Raw genomic sequence first — 15,332 nt, forward strand, 5'->3', positions numbered from 1 at the left:
CCACTGGGTGCATTGCCTGTGCCACACCTTAACCAAGGGGGAAATGAACAGGTCCCAGGGACTGTACTAACAGGAGCAGGAAGTGCAGCCCCCACCAGAGGCACCACGCTGCAATACAGGGAGAGGTGCAGACAGCAGCCCTGGCCTTGCCTGAGGTCCAAAGCAGATCATGTGCCTCCAAGCTCTCTGTTCAAATGCCTTAGCCACAGTAGTGGGGCATAAAAGCGGCAAAAGGCTGGTTGTTGCCCTGCTCAGGCAGAAGGGCCTGGGAAGAAGCTATTTATGCAGGGGCGCATTCAGGCCTTACAGGAAGCGCACTTCAGGCAGTCCTATAAAAAACACACTGATCACATTTATTGGTGCATGTGCTTCTTACAAAAGTGATGGACCCACACCCCGTCTGCTGGCCAGGTGGAATGTGTTGGGTCACAGAGAACAGGAGGAGAGGCCGGGCAGGAGGTTGGTGGCAGAGTACAGCTGCTGCTCACCTAGACGGTAGCTAGATCCAAGGAGCCCTATGGAGCATCACAGGCCGCAGCCCCTCACAGGCCAGCCCTGGCTGCACGGTTCTGCCCTGGTGCTTGGGCAGGATGGTTTACTCTTTGGCAATGGCAAATGGTTTCTCCACCTCGATGGTGCCACAGTCAGCAATGGTGACATCCTTCAGGGGCTTGTCCTGAGCGTCCGTCTTGGTCTGCTCCACCTTCTTCACCACATCCTAGGGGACACCCACAGTGAGGATGGGATGTCCCTGTGCACAGGGTCCCCTGACAGCCAAAGCTGAGAGGGGTGTTTCCACCCCTTCCCCAGCTGGCAAGCTCCAACTTTTAACTCCCAGCTGTTCCCTTGTCTCACCTCAGGCCTGCTCCAGAAAATATAGAAAAGGAGCCTCCTCTCCCAGGAGCCAGGACAATACTAGACTCACCCCCCTCAGCCTTTGTTTCCAGAGAGACAGCAGCCATGGGCTCTGTCTGGCGCTCTAGCAAGGTCTAACATGCAGCCCAGGCCCCATTCCCTCAGGGGCGCGCACAGCCAACTGCACGTCAGCCATGCCAGGGAGGGTGCTTCCCCCACCCCACATCACCCCTGGGCATCTCCCCTCCACCCCACCAGGGATGTGGCTTCCTCCTTACCATCCCTTCCAGGATTTTGCCAAACACAACATGCTTGCCATCCAACCAGGAGGTCTTGACTGTGGTGATGAAGAACTGGGAGCCGTTGGTGTCCTTGCCAGCATTGGCCATACTGACCCAGCCAGGTCCATAGTGCTTCAGCTTGAAGTTCTCATCAGGGAAACGGTCACCATATATACTCTTGCCTGGCAACGAGAGAAGGAGCAGCTTACAGTCATGGGTTCCATGCAGGTCAGCTCCCACTGCTAGCACCAGACGAGCGTATTAGCACATCCAGAAAGGCAGCAGCCTCCATCAGGGAGAAGAGACCGCATCTACCCCCATCATGCAGGGTTCAGCTCCTCAGTGAGGCTGCTGGGAAGTCTTCCCTCCATCTACAAGAACCAACACACCCTCTGGGAGGGAGGGGAAGTGCCACAGATATGGGTAGGGAGCCCCATGCTGGCAGGCTAGGGGTGCACTGAGCTGTGGCTGAGAGCAGTGCTGTGGTTGACAGGAGCATGGGCACTTTCAAAACACACAAGGATGGGTCACGCTCCATGGACAGCTCCCAAGGCAGGAGCCAGGGGACACCCACCCTCTGCAAGTCACAATACAGATATGCAGCAATGAGCTAGTCTTTGCTTAAACAGCAGTGGCTCAGCTTTAGGAATGAACAAGAGGGAGGGGTCCCAGGCAGAAGCCCTCCTAGTTCCTGTGTAAGGAGCGTTGGCCAGGGCTCCCCGAGGGAGACTGAACTATTAAGGGAATCTAGCGCTCATACTGTGCCACGTGCCTGCCTGGCTGCTAGTGCAAGGGTCAGGGTAGGGAGCAGAGACACATTGCAACAAGGGGCAGCTGCTAGAACTAGTCAGTGGGAGCAGAAGTGACTAAGTGACCCTTGGGGGAGCTTGTTGTCTGTTCGCTTGCTGTGTGCCTCATTGATTGAAGTTCATGGTGTGGTTGGTTTGTCTTGGGGGGCAGAGTGCTAAGCCTAGCCGCCTGCGAGGCCAGGCTGGGAGCTTCTTAATAAGGTTCTAGCCTGCCAGCCTCTCATTCCTAATCCCATGAATAGTCCTGCCCCTTTGTCAAGGGACCCTAAAGGAGAACAGGGGGTTAAAAAGCCAACTCCTAAGCAACCAGAGGAGCTAGCGAACAGCAGAGTTTTGGAAGGGACTTTAGAGGAGTGTGAGGACCAGATCCCCTCATGTTCTGCCAATCAAACTTCCCTCTCCCCCCACTCCAAAAATAAAAAGCTGCAAGAGTAAAAATAATGCAGGCAGAAGTCCAGCAGCAGAGTGGGGGCTACCCAGTTTATTGCACTGAATGCAGCATGTTTGATTACCTGCCTTGTGGGTAGGTGGCACATGTGCATTTAGTGCAAGCAGCTCACAGCCCTTAGAGACAGAGTACAGGCCCTTGAGCCCAGAGTGGCTGAACTGGAGGAGCTAAGGGAGACAAAGGTACACAGACACTTTCTGGGACCCAGGAGAGCAGCCCCACCGCCCAGTCTGACAGCCTCTGTGCTGCTGAGGAGGATGAAAGCCCTGGAGAAAGAGAACATCAAAGTGGAGCAAAGGGAAACGATCCCATGACTGGGACCCTCCTTCGAAATAATGTTATGGTGTTCTCTCGCATTGAGGATGCCCCCTCCAGGGGAAGGAACCCAGTTATTAGGAAGAGACAGTAATAGTAATGGGGGATTTGATCATTAGAAACACAAACAGCTGGGTTTGTGATAACCAGGAGAACTGCATGGTGAAGTGCCTACTGGGTGCAAAGGTTGTCGCTCTCTCAAGATATCTAGCTAGATTAATACGCAGTGCTGGGGAGGAGCCAGTAGCCGTGGTACATGTAGATACCAGTGACACAGAGAAGATAGGAGAGAGGTTCTGGAGGCCAAATTTAGGCTGCTAGGTACCTCCATGGTGGCTGCCAGGTACCTCCATGGTGGCATCCTCTGAAATGCTTCCAGTTCCATATGCAGGGCCAGTTAGCCAGGCATAACTGCAGAGTGTCAATGCGTGAATGAGACAATGGTGGAGGGAGGAGGGTTTTAAGTTTTATTAGGAACCGGGGAACCTTTTGGGGAAGGAGGAGGCTACACAGGAAGGACGGGCTCCACCTAGTCCAAAATGGAACCAGACTGTTGGCAGGTAAAATTAAAAAGGTTGTAGATGAGTTTTTAAGTTAAGGGCTGGGGGAAAGCCAACAGGTATATGGTGTATATATACACGCAGGCACATGGTTTGGACAGAGATTTCTCTTAGGGGAGGATCTATTAACAAGGATTTTCTGTTACCTAATAAAGAGGAGAGGATAGAAGTTGAGAGAGTACAGGTGGGAGCTGAAGAGAAAGTCAAAGGAGAAGGAGTCCCATTCAGTTACATCACATGAAGGCAGACAACTAAATATTGACTATTTTTATAAGTGCTTGTATACAAATGCTAGAAGTCTAAATACTAAGATGGGTGAACTTGAGTGCCTAGCATTACATGAGGCTATTGATAGTACAGACATCACAGAAAGTTGGTGGAATGATGATAATCAATGGGATACAGTAATACCAGGGTACAAAATATACAGGAATGACTGAGTAGGTCATTGTGGGGGAGTGGCACTATTCATCAAATACAGTAATCTTAAATGAATGAAATAGCACCACAGACTCTCTGTGGACAGAAATTCCATGCTTGAACAACAGTCTAGCAGAGGGATAGACTATCGACCACCTGACTAGGATGGTGATGGAAAATGCGAAAGGCTCAGGGAGATTAGAGAGGCTACAACACAAGAAAAGTCAATAATAACGGGAGATTTCAACTATCTCCATATTAACTGGGTACATGTCCCCTCAGGACAGGATACAGAGATAAAATTTCTAGACACCATTAATGAATGCTTCTTGGAGCAGCTAGTCCTGGAACCCACAAAGGGAGAGGCAATTCTTGATTTAGTCCTAAGAGGCAAACAGGATCTGGTCCAAGAGGTGAATACAGCTGAACTGCTCTGTAATAGTGACCATAATGTAATTAAATTTAACATCCTTGTAGGGGGGGAAAAATATGAAAGAAGCCCACCACAGTAGCATTTAACTTCAAAAAGGGGAACTACACAAATACAAGGAAGCTAGTTAAACAGAAATTAAAAGGAACAGTCACAAGAGTGAAATGCCCACAAGCTGCACGGAAACTTTTAAAACATAATAAAGGCTCAAATTAAATGTATGCCCCAACCAAAAAACCCCAAAATAGTAAGAGGACCAAAAAACACCACTATGGCAAAGAAGAGTAAAAGAGGTGGTTAAGACAAAAAGGCATCCTTTAAAAATTGGAAGTAAAATCTGACTCAGGAAAACAGGAAGGAGCATAAATTCTGGCAAGTCAAGTATAATTAGGCAGTCCAAAAAAGAATTTGAAGAGCAACTAGCAAAAGACAAAAACAGCAAAAAATTTTTTTAAGTACATCAGAAGCTGGTAGCCTGGCAAACAATTAGTGGGGCCACTGAATGATCGAGGTGCTAAAGAAGCACTCGTGGAAGACAAGACCGTTGTAGAGAAGCTAAATTAATTCTTTGCCATGGACTTCCCTGCAAAGGATGAGAGGGAGATTCCCAAACCTGAGCCACTCTTTCCAGGTGTCAAATCTGAGGAACCGTCCCAGAATGAGGTGGTTTTGGAACAAACTGATAAATTAAACAGTTCTGAAGGAACTCAAAATATTAAACTGCAAAACTTACTAACTGTGGTGTGTAATGTATAGCTTAAATCAGCTTCTGTAACAGATGACTGGAGGATAAATAATGTGACACCAATTTTAAACAAAGGCTCCAGAGGCAATCCTGGCAATTACAGGATGGTAAGCCTAACTTCAGTACCAGGCAAATTGGTTGAAACTACAGCAAAGAACAGAATTATCAGACACATAGATGGACACAATTTGTTGGGGATGAGTCAACGTGGTTTTTGAAAAGAGAAATCATGCCTCACCAATCTATTAGAATTCTTTGAGGCGGTCAAACAAACATGTGAACAAGGGTTATCCAGTGGACATAGTGTATTCAGACTTTCAAAAAGCCTTTGTCAAGGTCCTTCACCAAAGGCTTCTAAGCAAAGTAAGCAGTCATGGGATAAGAGGGAAGGTCTTCTCATGGATCAGTAACTGGCTAAAAGACAGGAAACGAAGGGTAGGAATCACAGAATCATAGAATATCAGAGTTGGAAGGGACCTCAGGAGGTCATCTAGTCCAACCCTCTGCTCAAAGCAGGACCAGTTCCCTTTTTTTTGCCCCAGATCCCTAAATGGCCCCCTCAAGGTTTGAACTCACAACCCTGGGTTTAGCAGGCCAATGCTCAAACCACTGAGCTATCCCTCCCCCCAAATACATGGTCAGTTTTCACAATGGAGAGAGGTAAACAGCAGGGTCCCACAGAGATTTGTACTGGGAATACATGGTCAGTTTTCACAATGGAGAGAGGTAAACAGCAGGGTCCCACAGAGATTTGTACTGGGACCAGTAACTCAAAATATTCATAAATTATCTAGAAAAAGGGGTAAAACAGTGAGGTGGCAAAGTTTGCAGAAGATACAAAATTACTCAACTGACTGCAAAGAGCTACAAAGGGATCTCACAAAACTGGGTAACTGGGCAACAAAATGGCAGATGAAATGAAATGTTGATAAATGCAATGTAATGCATATTGGAAAACATAATCCGGACAAGACACACAAAATGACGGGGTCTCAATTAGCTGTTACCACTCCAGAAAGATTTTGGAGTCATTGTGGATAGTTCTCTGAAAACATCCACTCAATATGCAGTGACAGTAAAAAAAAAAAAAAAAAAGCTAACAGAATGTTAGGAACCACTAGGAAAGGGATAGATAATAAGACAGTAAATATAATGCCACTGTATAAATCGAAAGTAAACCCACACCTTGAATACTGCGTGTAGTTCTGGTCACCCTGTCTCAGGAAAGATCTATTAGCATCAGAAAAGGTGCAGAGAAGGGTAACAAAAATGATGAGGGGGATGGAACAGCTTCCGTGTGAGGAAAGAGAAAAAGGCCGGGACTGTTCAGTTTGGAAAAGAGACGACTCAGGGGGGATCTGACAGAGGTCAGTAAAATCATGACTGGTGCGGAGAAAGTGACCAAGGACGTGTTATTTACCCCCTCACGTAACACAAGAACCAGGGGTCACCTGATGAAATTAATAGGCAGGTTTAAAACAAACAAAAGGAAGGTATTTCTTCACACAATGCAGAGTCACCCTGCGGAACTCGATGCCAGGGGATGTTGTAAAAGGCCAAAAGTATAACTGGGTTCAAAAAAGCACTAGGTGAGTTTATGCAGGATAAGTCCATCAACGGCTATTAGCCAAGATCAAGAATACAACTCCATGTTTGGGTTTCCCTAAGCCTCAGACTGCCAGATGCTGGTACTGGATGACTGCGGATGGATTAGTCAATAATTACCCTGTTCTGCAAGCGCCCATTCTCAGTGATGTGCCCATCCTAAGCAGGAGCTCTGGTTACACAAGCTGATGGGAGACGCTTCAGCTCAGGCCTGGCTGCTCACTGCGACACCCTTCTCCACAGCACAGCCAGGAGTCCCCTGCCAAGGGTGATCCCTGGTGGGGTGTTGTCTGAGCAAGAGCCTGAGTGCACTGTCCGTGCTGGGGAATGGCAGGACTCAGGAGAATCCCTGTAACCGTAAGTGCCAACTCCCACTCTGCCCGGTGGGTGCTCAGCCCCGCCCTATCCCCATTCCACCCCTTCCCCAAAGTCCCCACCTCGCCCCCTTGCACCTCCTTCCTCCAAGTCCCCGCCCCTGCCCCGCCTCTTCTCCGTCTCCTCCCCCTCCCTCCCAGAAAGTCCTAAGCACCACCAAACAGCTCTTAGGAGGTGAGGAGGGCACAGCTTGGCTGCCGGTGGGTGCAGAGCACCCGCTAATTTTTCCCCATGGGTGCTCCAGCCCTGGAGCACCCACAGAGTCAGCGCCTATGTCTCTAACTCCAAAGTGGCTCTGCAGAGTGCTGGGCAAGTGCAGCAGATTCACAGCCTGAGGGAGTCCATGCGCAAGGCTCATGGCCTGGAGCACAGGATAGTGGCAGGGTGGCACAGGCCCAGCATTACCTCCGGTGCCGTCTCCGCGGGTGAAATCTCCTCCCTGGATCATGAAGTCCTTGATCACACGGTGGAACTTGCTGCCCTTGAACCCAAACCCTTTCTGGAACAGAGGAGAGTGAACATGAGGCCAGGGGAGGAGCAAGTGCCTGGGCAATAGCTAAGGGATTGCTCCACCCCCACAATCACTGCTTCATTGCCTACCCATCTCCCCAAAGAGGTGCTCCCCCCAGACAGGGCAGGTTGAGCTGGTGCGGGAAGCCAGTTCTTCCTATGGATTGCAGTCTCAGGCGGCAGTACGGAGTGTCCATTTATGTCTCTGGCCCTCCTGGTTGGGAAGAAACCCTTTCAAATGCGACTGATACTGCAGCACTGCATGCCTGAACCTGCAGCCAGGGTTGAGGGGGAGTCCAGGAACAGTTCAATGGGAGCAGGCTGAGCAGTGATTACCAGGAGAGTAGCAAATTCAGTCCTACGGTAGGCAATTGGGCAAGGACAGGAGCTGGTTCAGTGAAGGGGTAGGGTTGGGAACCTGGGGCAATTTTGCATCTTCTCCAACGCATCCCAGCTCAGGGTCCCAAGAGCTTTAGCCCCCAGCAAGCCCAGAGGGTAGTGGGACTTGTCTCCATTCCCAGTGCAAGACAGAGCTGAAAAGAGTTTAGTACTGCTAGGGGCTGTGATTTTTAGAAGGCTCAAAAGGAGTTAGACACTCAACTCCCACTGAAAGGCCCCAACCCAGCACTCACCACGATGAGCGAGTGACCGGAGCCCAGGGCTCTGCTGGAGAACACTTCCTGGCCCTCAGCAGCAGGCAGTGAACAAGAATCAGGGCTCCAAGTGTTGGGAGCTAGTGAGGGATCTGATCTCTCTGCAGCAGGCAGCTGTGCACAGACCCCTCCACCTTACACATGGGAGAAGGGGCGTAGCAAACAGCCTTCTGCGCTGCACTCAGAAATCTCAGTCTTGGGGGCCCCAGGCTTCAGCCTTTTGATAGCCAGTTATATAAAAAAGGGGACATGCCACACTGCTATTCCCTTGGGGTTTGGTTCACAGGCAGTGCAGCAGCAGGAGACTGGGAAGTATCTTGGTGACTCCTCCGTTCTAGACCATGCTCCCCCACTCACTCCTCCTCCCCCTAGGCAGAACTAGAAGTGGGGGGGTATCAAAAGTGGGGTTGAAGTGCCAGGATGCTGAGCAATGCTGGTAGACCTTCTACAGGTCTTTGTGGCTCGAGGCAACACCCCCCTCACGTGTATTTAGAATAAACCTGAGCATAACTCTCAGGATGAGCCTGCAAAAGATAACTACCCTGGCAGCTGGCACACCCCATCAAGGAGAAATGGAAGGTCTGCTCAACCAGTGAGCACATCTGACCTGTAATTAATATGGAGGCTGCCAACAAACACACCCCATGCGCTGCTGGAACGACCTCACTACTGCTCCCCAGCCCAGCACCTGACTTTCTCCCTGCTTCCGGCGGGGGCGGGTGTGCGTATACACACCAGGGCCAACACCAACTTATGCTGAATGGCACACTGCAACTCCAGGTGAGTTGGGAAACCAGAGTGAGGGCCATTGCCCAGCGGTTCATTCACCTCTCCTGTGGCCAAGGCAACGAAGTTTTCCACAGTCTTTGGGACGGTCTTCCCTAAAAGGCCAATCACGACCCGGCCAACATCTTCATCCCCGATCCGCAGATCAAAATATACCTGTGGTACAAGGGAAGCAATGTTAGCCAGGGATTCCTGTTTCTCCTGTCATGGCGTGGCACTTGGAATACCAAATGGAGCCAGTCGGATGACACCTCCCCACCATGCCAGGCCCAGGCACTGAGCCTATCTGGCTGGCTGGCTAGCTGACAGCAGCTCCAGCTCATGGGATCCAGCTGCAAGTCAGCCTTTGAGCTGTAAATCATCCCAACTCTGAGAAGCAGCATGAGGGGCAGAGGATTAAGCTCAACATCGGGAGGGGTTAGAAAGCTCAGAGTTCTTTAGTGTTCATTTGGCTGCACCTTGAAGACCTTTCCACAGCAACCCCATCCATTTGGAGCACAAGTAACCCCATCAGACCAAATTATCTGCCCTTTAGGGCAGGGCCTGTGTCTTTTACTCTAGGGCTATATTCAGAGCTACGCACCTTTCTATTCCTGAGACTCATGCACCAGCTGGCTCTTAAGCCAAGCTTGGCAGGGGTTCCTGCCTAAGGAATCTTGGCTATCAGGTCCCCCGCCCCCAATGCCTGGCATGGAGTCAGCAAGATGGCAGCAGGCTGAATGGATTCAGAGAGAATTGCCACCAGACTTTTTGCCATCAGAGCCCTTGCTTTTGGGGCTCCCATTCCTAGAACAGGGCTGGGCTCAGCTCACAGGCTGGCCTGCCCCTTCCCTGCAGCCCCACAGCCGTGCACGGGGGACTGCGGCAGATCCCAGACTCCAGCTGTTTCAAGGAACCCGGTCATCTCACCCTCTGCCCTCCGACAGACCCTCCCGCTGATCCCATCTGTGCCCGGCGCGTGCCACTCGGCCCGGGTTGGGGCAGGGCTCCGGAGAGGCCGGGGTTAACCGAGCCACCGACAAAGGCCGGCGGCACCTCCAGCTCCCCGCCCCTGTTGGCTGCCCAGAGGAGCCGTGGCCGCGCGAGCCCGGCGGGAAGGGACGGACCCCGCGGCTCCGGGGCACCCGTCTGAGCCTTCCCCAGGGAGCCAGCAGCCCGCGCCCCCTCCCTGCCCCGACCCGGCCAGACCCGGCCTCGGGACCCACGAATTGCCGGGGGCCGCCCCGGCAGCGCGGCCGCGGCTCCGGGGCCGCTGGGCCAGGCAGCGGGCACCGCGCCCCGCTCTAGGGGAGCCGAGTCCGGCCTGCCCCGGCTGGGGTGCGGGGCTCGGGGGCTGAGCCGGCAGGGGCGGGGACCCGGGGGGCAGATTCCGGGCGGGGTAGGGGGCCCGGCGGGGGGGGACCAGGGGGCCCTGGGAGGGGTTCCGGGAGGGATGAGGCGATCAGGGCGGGGGGGGGCGGCCCACCTTGGCGGTGACCTTGGGCCCCTTCTTGCGCTCCTCGGCCCGCGAGGCGGCCGGCAGCAGCAGCACCAGCAGCGACCCGCCCAACAGCGCCGCGGCCACCAGCAGCTTCATCCTCCTGCGCTCGCAGCCCGACCACAGCGCCCGCCGCGCCGCCAGCATCCGGGACCCCCGCGCGCCGCTCGCCCCACCCACCCGCGCGCCCACTCCCAGCCCTGCGCCGCCCGGCCCGAGGCGGATACGCCTCCGCTCCCCCGCCCTGGCAGTGGTACGGCCCGAATCGCTCTGCCGCCTACAGGCGCCGGACTGAAGGAACAAATCGATCCCGAAGGGGAGGCGACGCTCTTCCCCCCGCCCAGCGAGCCAGGATAGCGCGTTCCACCGCGGACAGAGGGGGAATCAGGAACCGGCCCCAGAAACTGCCACGTTTCCAGTTTCTCATTGGGCCACGTCTTAGCCAATGGGAAGCGGGCACGGAAGGACGGGGCGCAGCGGCGCGCGCCGATTGGGCCCACTGTCATCCACGAGGGATAGCGCCCAGGATGCACGGCGCGCCCCATGCAAGGACTACATCTCCCGGCAGGGAGCGCGCGGCTGAGCCGTGGGGCTGCGACCCCCGGGCCGGGCGCTGCCGAAACCGGCGGGGTGACCAATGACAGTATGGCCCGTGTGGCCGGGGCGGTCTCTTTTCGAATCCCAGTCCCGGCCGGCCTGACTCTTCTGGCAGAGGTGGGGCGTTTGTCCCACTTGTTCTTGCCCACTGGGTCAGGGGGCCGGGGCACATGCCCACTTCTGTCCGTAGTCGGGGGTGGAGGAACGGGCGGGGGCAGGGGAAGTGCCCGCGCCAGACCCCCGCAGGGAAGGAAGCAGGCTCAGGCCAGGCAAGACCGGGGGAGGGGAGGAGGGCTTGGGCTAGCACCACATGGTGTCCTGTTTTTCCTTTGGGAAATATGATCACCCTACAAACTGGACCCTGACCCATGGTGAGCAGGGGGCTCTTGGCTATCTGGCGTGGTTCCTCAGCTCTCTGCAAGGAGACAGACGAATGCTGCAGCTTGGTAGTACCTGCGTAGGGGCCCTTAGTAGGAATATATCCCCCCCCCCCCACTAAAACAGCCAAGTTCTTACAATAAAAAGTGAATATGGGCCTTTTCGAGCTGCTCAGAGCCCTAAACAGAAGAACAGCCATCCTGGCTCAGACTAAAGGTCCATCTAGCCCAGTATCCTTCTTCCGTCAGTGGCCAATGGTAGGGGCCCCTGAATAAGTGAACAGAACAGAGCTCCATCCCCCATCGGCAATTCCCAGCTTCTGGCAAACAGGCTAGGGCCACCATCCCTGCCCTCCATGAATTTATCTAGTTCTTTTTTGAACCCTGTTAATTAGTTTGTTTGCTAATGCCTAGCCCTGGCTCTGGGCTTGAGTGTCCAGGGCTGAGTTACTCCTACAGCACACAAGGGAAAGCAAGAGGTAGTGTAACCCACTGCGGGAACTAGAGCTTAGCCACATGGATTCACTCATTTGTGGTAGGGATGCATTCAGGACCCAGCTACAGCTAGTTACAGCAGAGACAACGAGGAGTTCGGTGGCACTTTAAAACTAACAGATTTATTTGTGCATAAGCTTTTGTGGGTAAAAAACCCACTTCTTCAGGTGCATGGAGTGGAAATTACAGATGCAGGCATAAATATACTGACACATGAAGAGAAGGGAGTTACCTTATAAATGGAGAACCAGTGTTGACAAGGTCAATTCAGTCAGGGTTTATGTGGTCCACTCCCAATAATTGATGAGGAGGTATCAATACCAAGAGAGGGAAAATTGCTTTTGTAGTGAGCCAGCCACTTCCAGTACCTATTCAAGCCCAAATTAATAGTGTTAAATTTGCAAATGAATTGTAGCTCTGCAGTTTCTCTTTGAAGTCTGTTTTTGAAGTTTTTTTGTTGAAGGATGGCTACTTTTAAATCTGCTATTGGATGTCCAGGACGATTGACTCTGGACTCCTCGTTGTTTTTGTGGGTACAAACTTAACACTGCTACCCCTCTGAAACTTAGAGCAGAGAATCACTTCTGGAGCCCAGCACTCTAAACCCAGCCTTTTCCCATACTGGGTTGCACTACCATGCTGTAGGGGACACACTGCCAGAGCTGCACAGGTGGATGGAATCCCAGCTCAGCAAATACTTCACCATATTCAAAGGCCTTCTCTAAAGTAGGATTTAAGGTGTGATAGTCTCATGTGTTAGCAGAAAAGACCCAAGCATTTTTGGAATCAAACATCACATGTCTCTCTCTAACCTATTGTAAAATACTAGTACAGCAGGCAGGAAGCATGTCTGGGCCTTTAGCTTTTCCTTTGTGTGGGTACCTTCAGCTGTAAGTACAACTGAAATGCAGGATGACATCACTGGAAGTAGCCTTACATGTATCTAGAGGAGAAACCCCAAAACAACATGTTTAATTTTCACTGACAACATAGAACCCAAAAATGTTAAGAAATATAAAAGCAGGAAAGCACTTGTATACAGAGGTCCCTAAGGCCCTGTTAGAAGGGGCTCAGAATAATTTGTGCCTTTGCAATGGAATGACCTCTAAACTACCTCAGCAGCAGGAAGCTCAAGATCTGCCCCCATCTTAAGGCATCAACAACAACTGAAGCACTAGGGCAACTGAGCAGCATGCTGAGATCCTGTCATCAGTCCACCTAACCCAAGTGTCCTGTGAGAGTGTGATGGTCTTTAGGCGCTCTATGTAACTCTCATGAAGGAGCAAAAGTGATCAGGGAAAAGGAGAGTTTGCTATTCAGGTCGCTTTGAGCACTATGATGGGCTGCTAATGGTAATAGGGTGGTCTGCCTAGCTACTAGATTTTTTTGCCTGCACTAAAGTTTTCATGCTATTTTCCAAAGCTGTGTATTGCATTTAAATTTTTCAGATGAACACTTCCTCTGGAGAGGAGTAAGACTGGTAGGTATTTGGTCCTACTGGTATTTGTCTGGTTGGGGTAAGCATACTCCCTTGTTGCTACTGATCAACAGTGCATACAAGCTTTGCACCACAGGAGCAGCTGCCTCCATTTGCCTGATATTTCAAATGGGAAAGTTGGCCCATATTGGATCCTGAATGCACATATCAAACTTTATAAAAGACTAAAGAGTGGGAACAGAGAGTAAAGGTAAGACATTTTATTTTACATACAAAAAGGGTGCAAACGGGAGCCCCTGCCCCCCAAAAGGGGAAGGGGGGTAATCAAAGATCACATTTGTTGTGTTTCTCATGATGCCCCAATAAATGGGCAAATCAGAAAGAGAAACCAACAGTAAGCAGGACCCATTTTCTTGATGGAAAGGAGCTCCCCTTGGAGGGGTCTTCCCCATGATATAAGCCCTTATCCTGGTTGAACCATTTCAAACACATTTTAAATTGACATTCATGTTAAAAAATACTACAAGTTCCATGTTCACAGCTGAGCTTTGAGACCAGTGCCTGAAATATGAATAAAACATTGCATTACATATTTAAAACAAAAGATAAAAAACTCGAGGCATTTTAAACAAGAATCAGACATCCACGCAATATTTAAAAAATGATTTCCACAGCTGATTTTCATGTATTTTACAGTAAAAAAAAGTTGCAATTAACATTCCCTCAGAAGTACAAAGGGCTAAATTAAAGTAATAGACAAAATAAATTATAGCTTGTAAAGTTTCCAGTGAGAATTAATCACTTGACAGTATTTTTTATTTGGGGATTTGTGGTTTATAATGTATTTGGTATAATCTACATGTTCCCAGAGGATATTCTTCTCTCTGTCTCATAATTACAAATAAGACTTTATCAGTACCAGCTTGCTGTTCTAATTTGGGAAGAGAGAACTTGTCACTTGTTTTCTTACAAGAACACTTGGAAAAACCAAGGTTCTCAGAGTTGTTTGCACTGTGCAGCTAGAGCTATACAGGTGGGAAACGAGCATCTACTGTGAAGATAATTTTCCTGAGACACTCCCAAAAGGATTAGACATGTCTTTTAAAGCCTTGTCCTGCCTGTATTCCTCCTGGCTTGGCTTGCACCTGTGATTTGGGCAGGCCAAAGACATAACAGAGAACTGTCCCTTTTCTGGGTGGTTTCTCCCTACTCTTGGCAATCAGAACTAGGCCCTTACTTCAATTGGTATTAATTCAGTGAGGTCCCAAGGCTCTGATCTCTTGCCGTGAAAATACTTGTGATGTACTAAAGAGCATGTTGGGACTGCCCCAGAAAGGTAGGGAGAGGAGTGAGAAAGGAAAAAAAATCTTGGTCAGAGAGTTTGAAGTCTCTTTAAAATATGAAGTTTGGTCAACCAAACTAGAAACCCACAGAGAAGTGTTCACTGTTATTTCAGACTCTGAAGCCCAGCTTCACACACACCTTTACACACAAATACTGGAGTGGGTTTCCTTTTGGATGTGGGGAATACATTTTTCATGTTCTCTATTCAAATAGATCTGAATCAGTATCTATCACCTATACTGTACAACTATTAAACTGAAGCCTGAGAAACCAATTCTGTTGCAGTCAGTTACCTGGAAATGTAACTGAAAACACCCAACACTTTAAAACCACGTACTCACTCAAGTACAGTAAGAGTCCTAGGGCACGGTACCGCCAAACACTGTGCAAATTGCAAGCACCCTGCAGAGGGGAATGCTCACCTAGAAGTTGGTAACTGAAACTTCACTTTCAAACCAACCATTCTTGACAAAGAGATGGAGCTGGCAGCTGGCACCCGCATTCAAGACTTTCCCTGAAACCTTCAGTGGTATTGTGGAAAAGTAAAGTTTCCCCATTTATAGTGCCTTTAACACTCTCTGTCCCTCTCTCTCTCTCACACATGCTGGTTTGCAGGGGAAAACAGGATGGCAGCTATGGCTGTATGGACACTGTTCTTAGGTGTTCAAACAGCACTCCCTCCAAAACACAATCTGAAATAACAAGCACTACCAAGGGAGGGCTCAGCTCAGCAGTCTCCAGCTTGCTCTTTATTAACAGATGCCATGCAACAAGCTCAGGGACAGGCATGTTACTCATGTCAGAATCCTAAG

At 50.6% G+C, this 15,332-nt stretch overlaps 1 protein-coding gene across 1 annotated transcript; it reads right to left on the minus strand.

Annotated features, from left to right (window-relative positions):
* Window positions 1-330: 330 nt before the first annotated feature.
* On the minus strand, window positions 331-10,446 carry PPIB (peptidylprolyl isomerase B). Its single transcript, XM_073363203.1, has 5 exons — window positions 10,258-10,446; window positions 8,835-8,948; window positions 7,249-7,342; window positions 1,134-1,318; window positions 331-718 (listed from the first exon to the last, which is right to left on the minus strand). Exons 1-5 carry the CDS (start codon window positions 10,414-10,416, stop codon window positions 596-598), a joined length of 675 nt encoding a protein of 224 aa, XP_073219304.1. The 5' UTR covers window positions 10,417-10,446; the 3' UTR covers window positions 331-595.
* Window positions 10,447-15,332: the final 4,886 nt, after the last annotated feature.

This window comes from Lepidochelys kempii, chromosome 10 (genome assembly GCF_965140265.1).
Source record: "Lepidochelys kempii isolate rLepKem1 chromosome 10, rLepKem1.hap2, whole genome shotgun sequence".
In the NCBI taxonomy this organism is placed as follows: Eukaryota; Metazoa; Chordata; order Testudines; family Cheloniidae; genus Lepidochelys; species Lepidochelys kempii.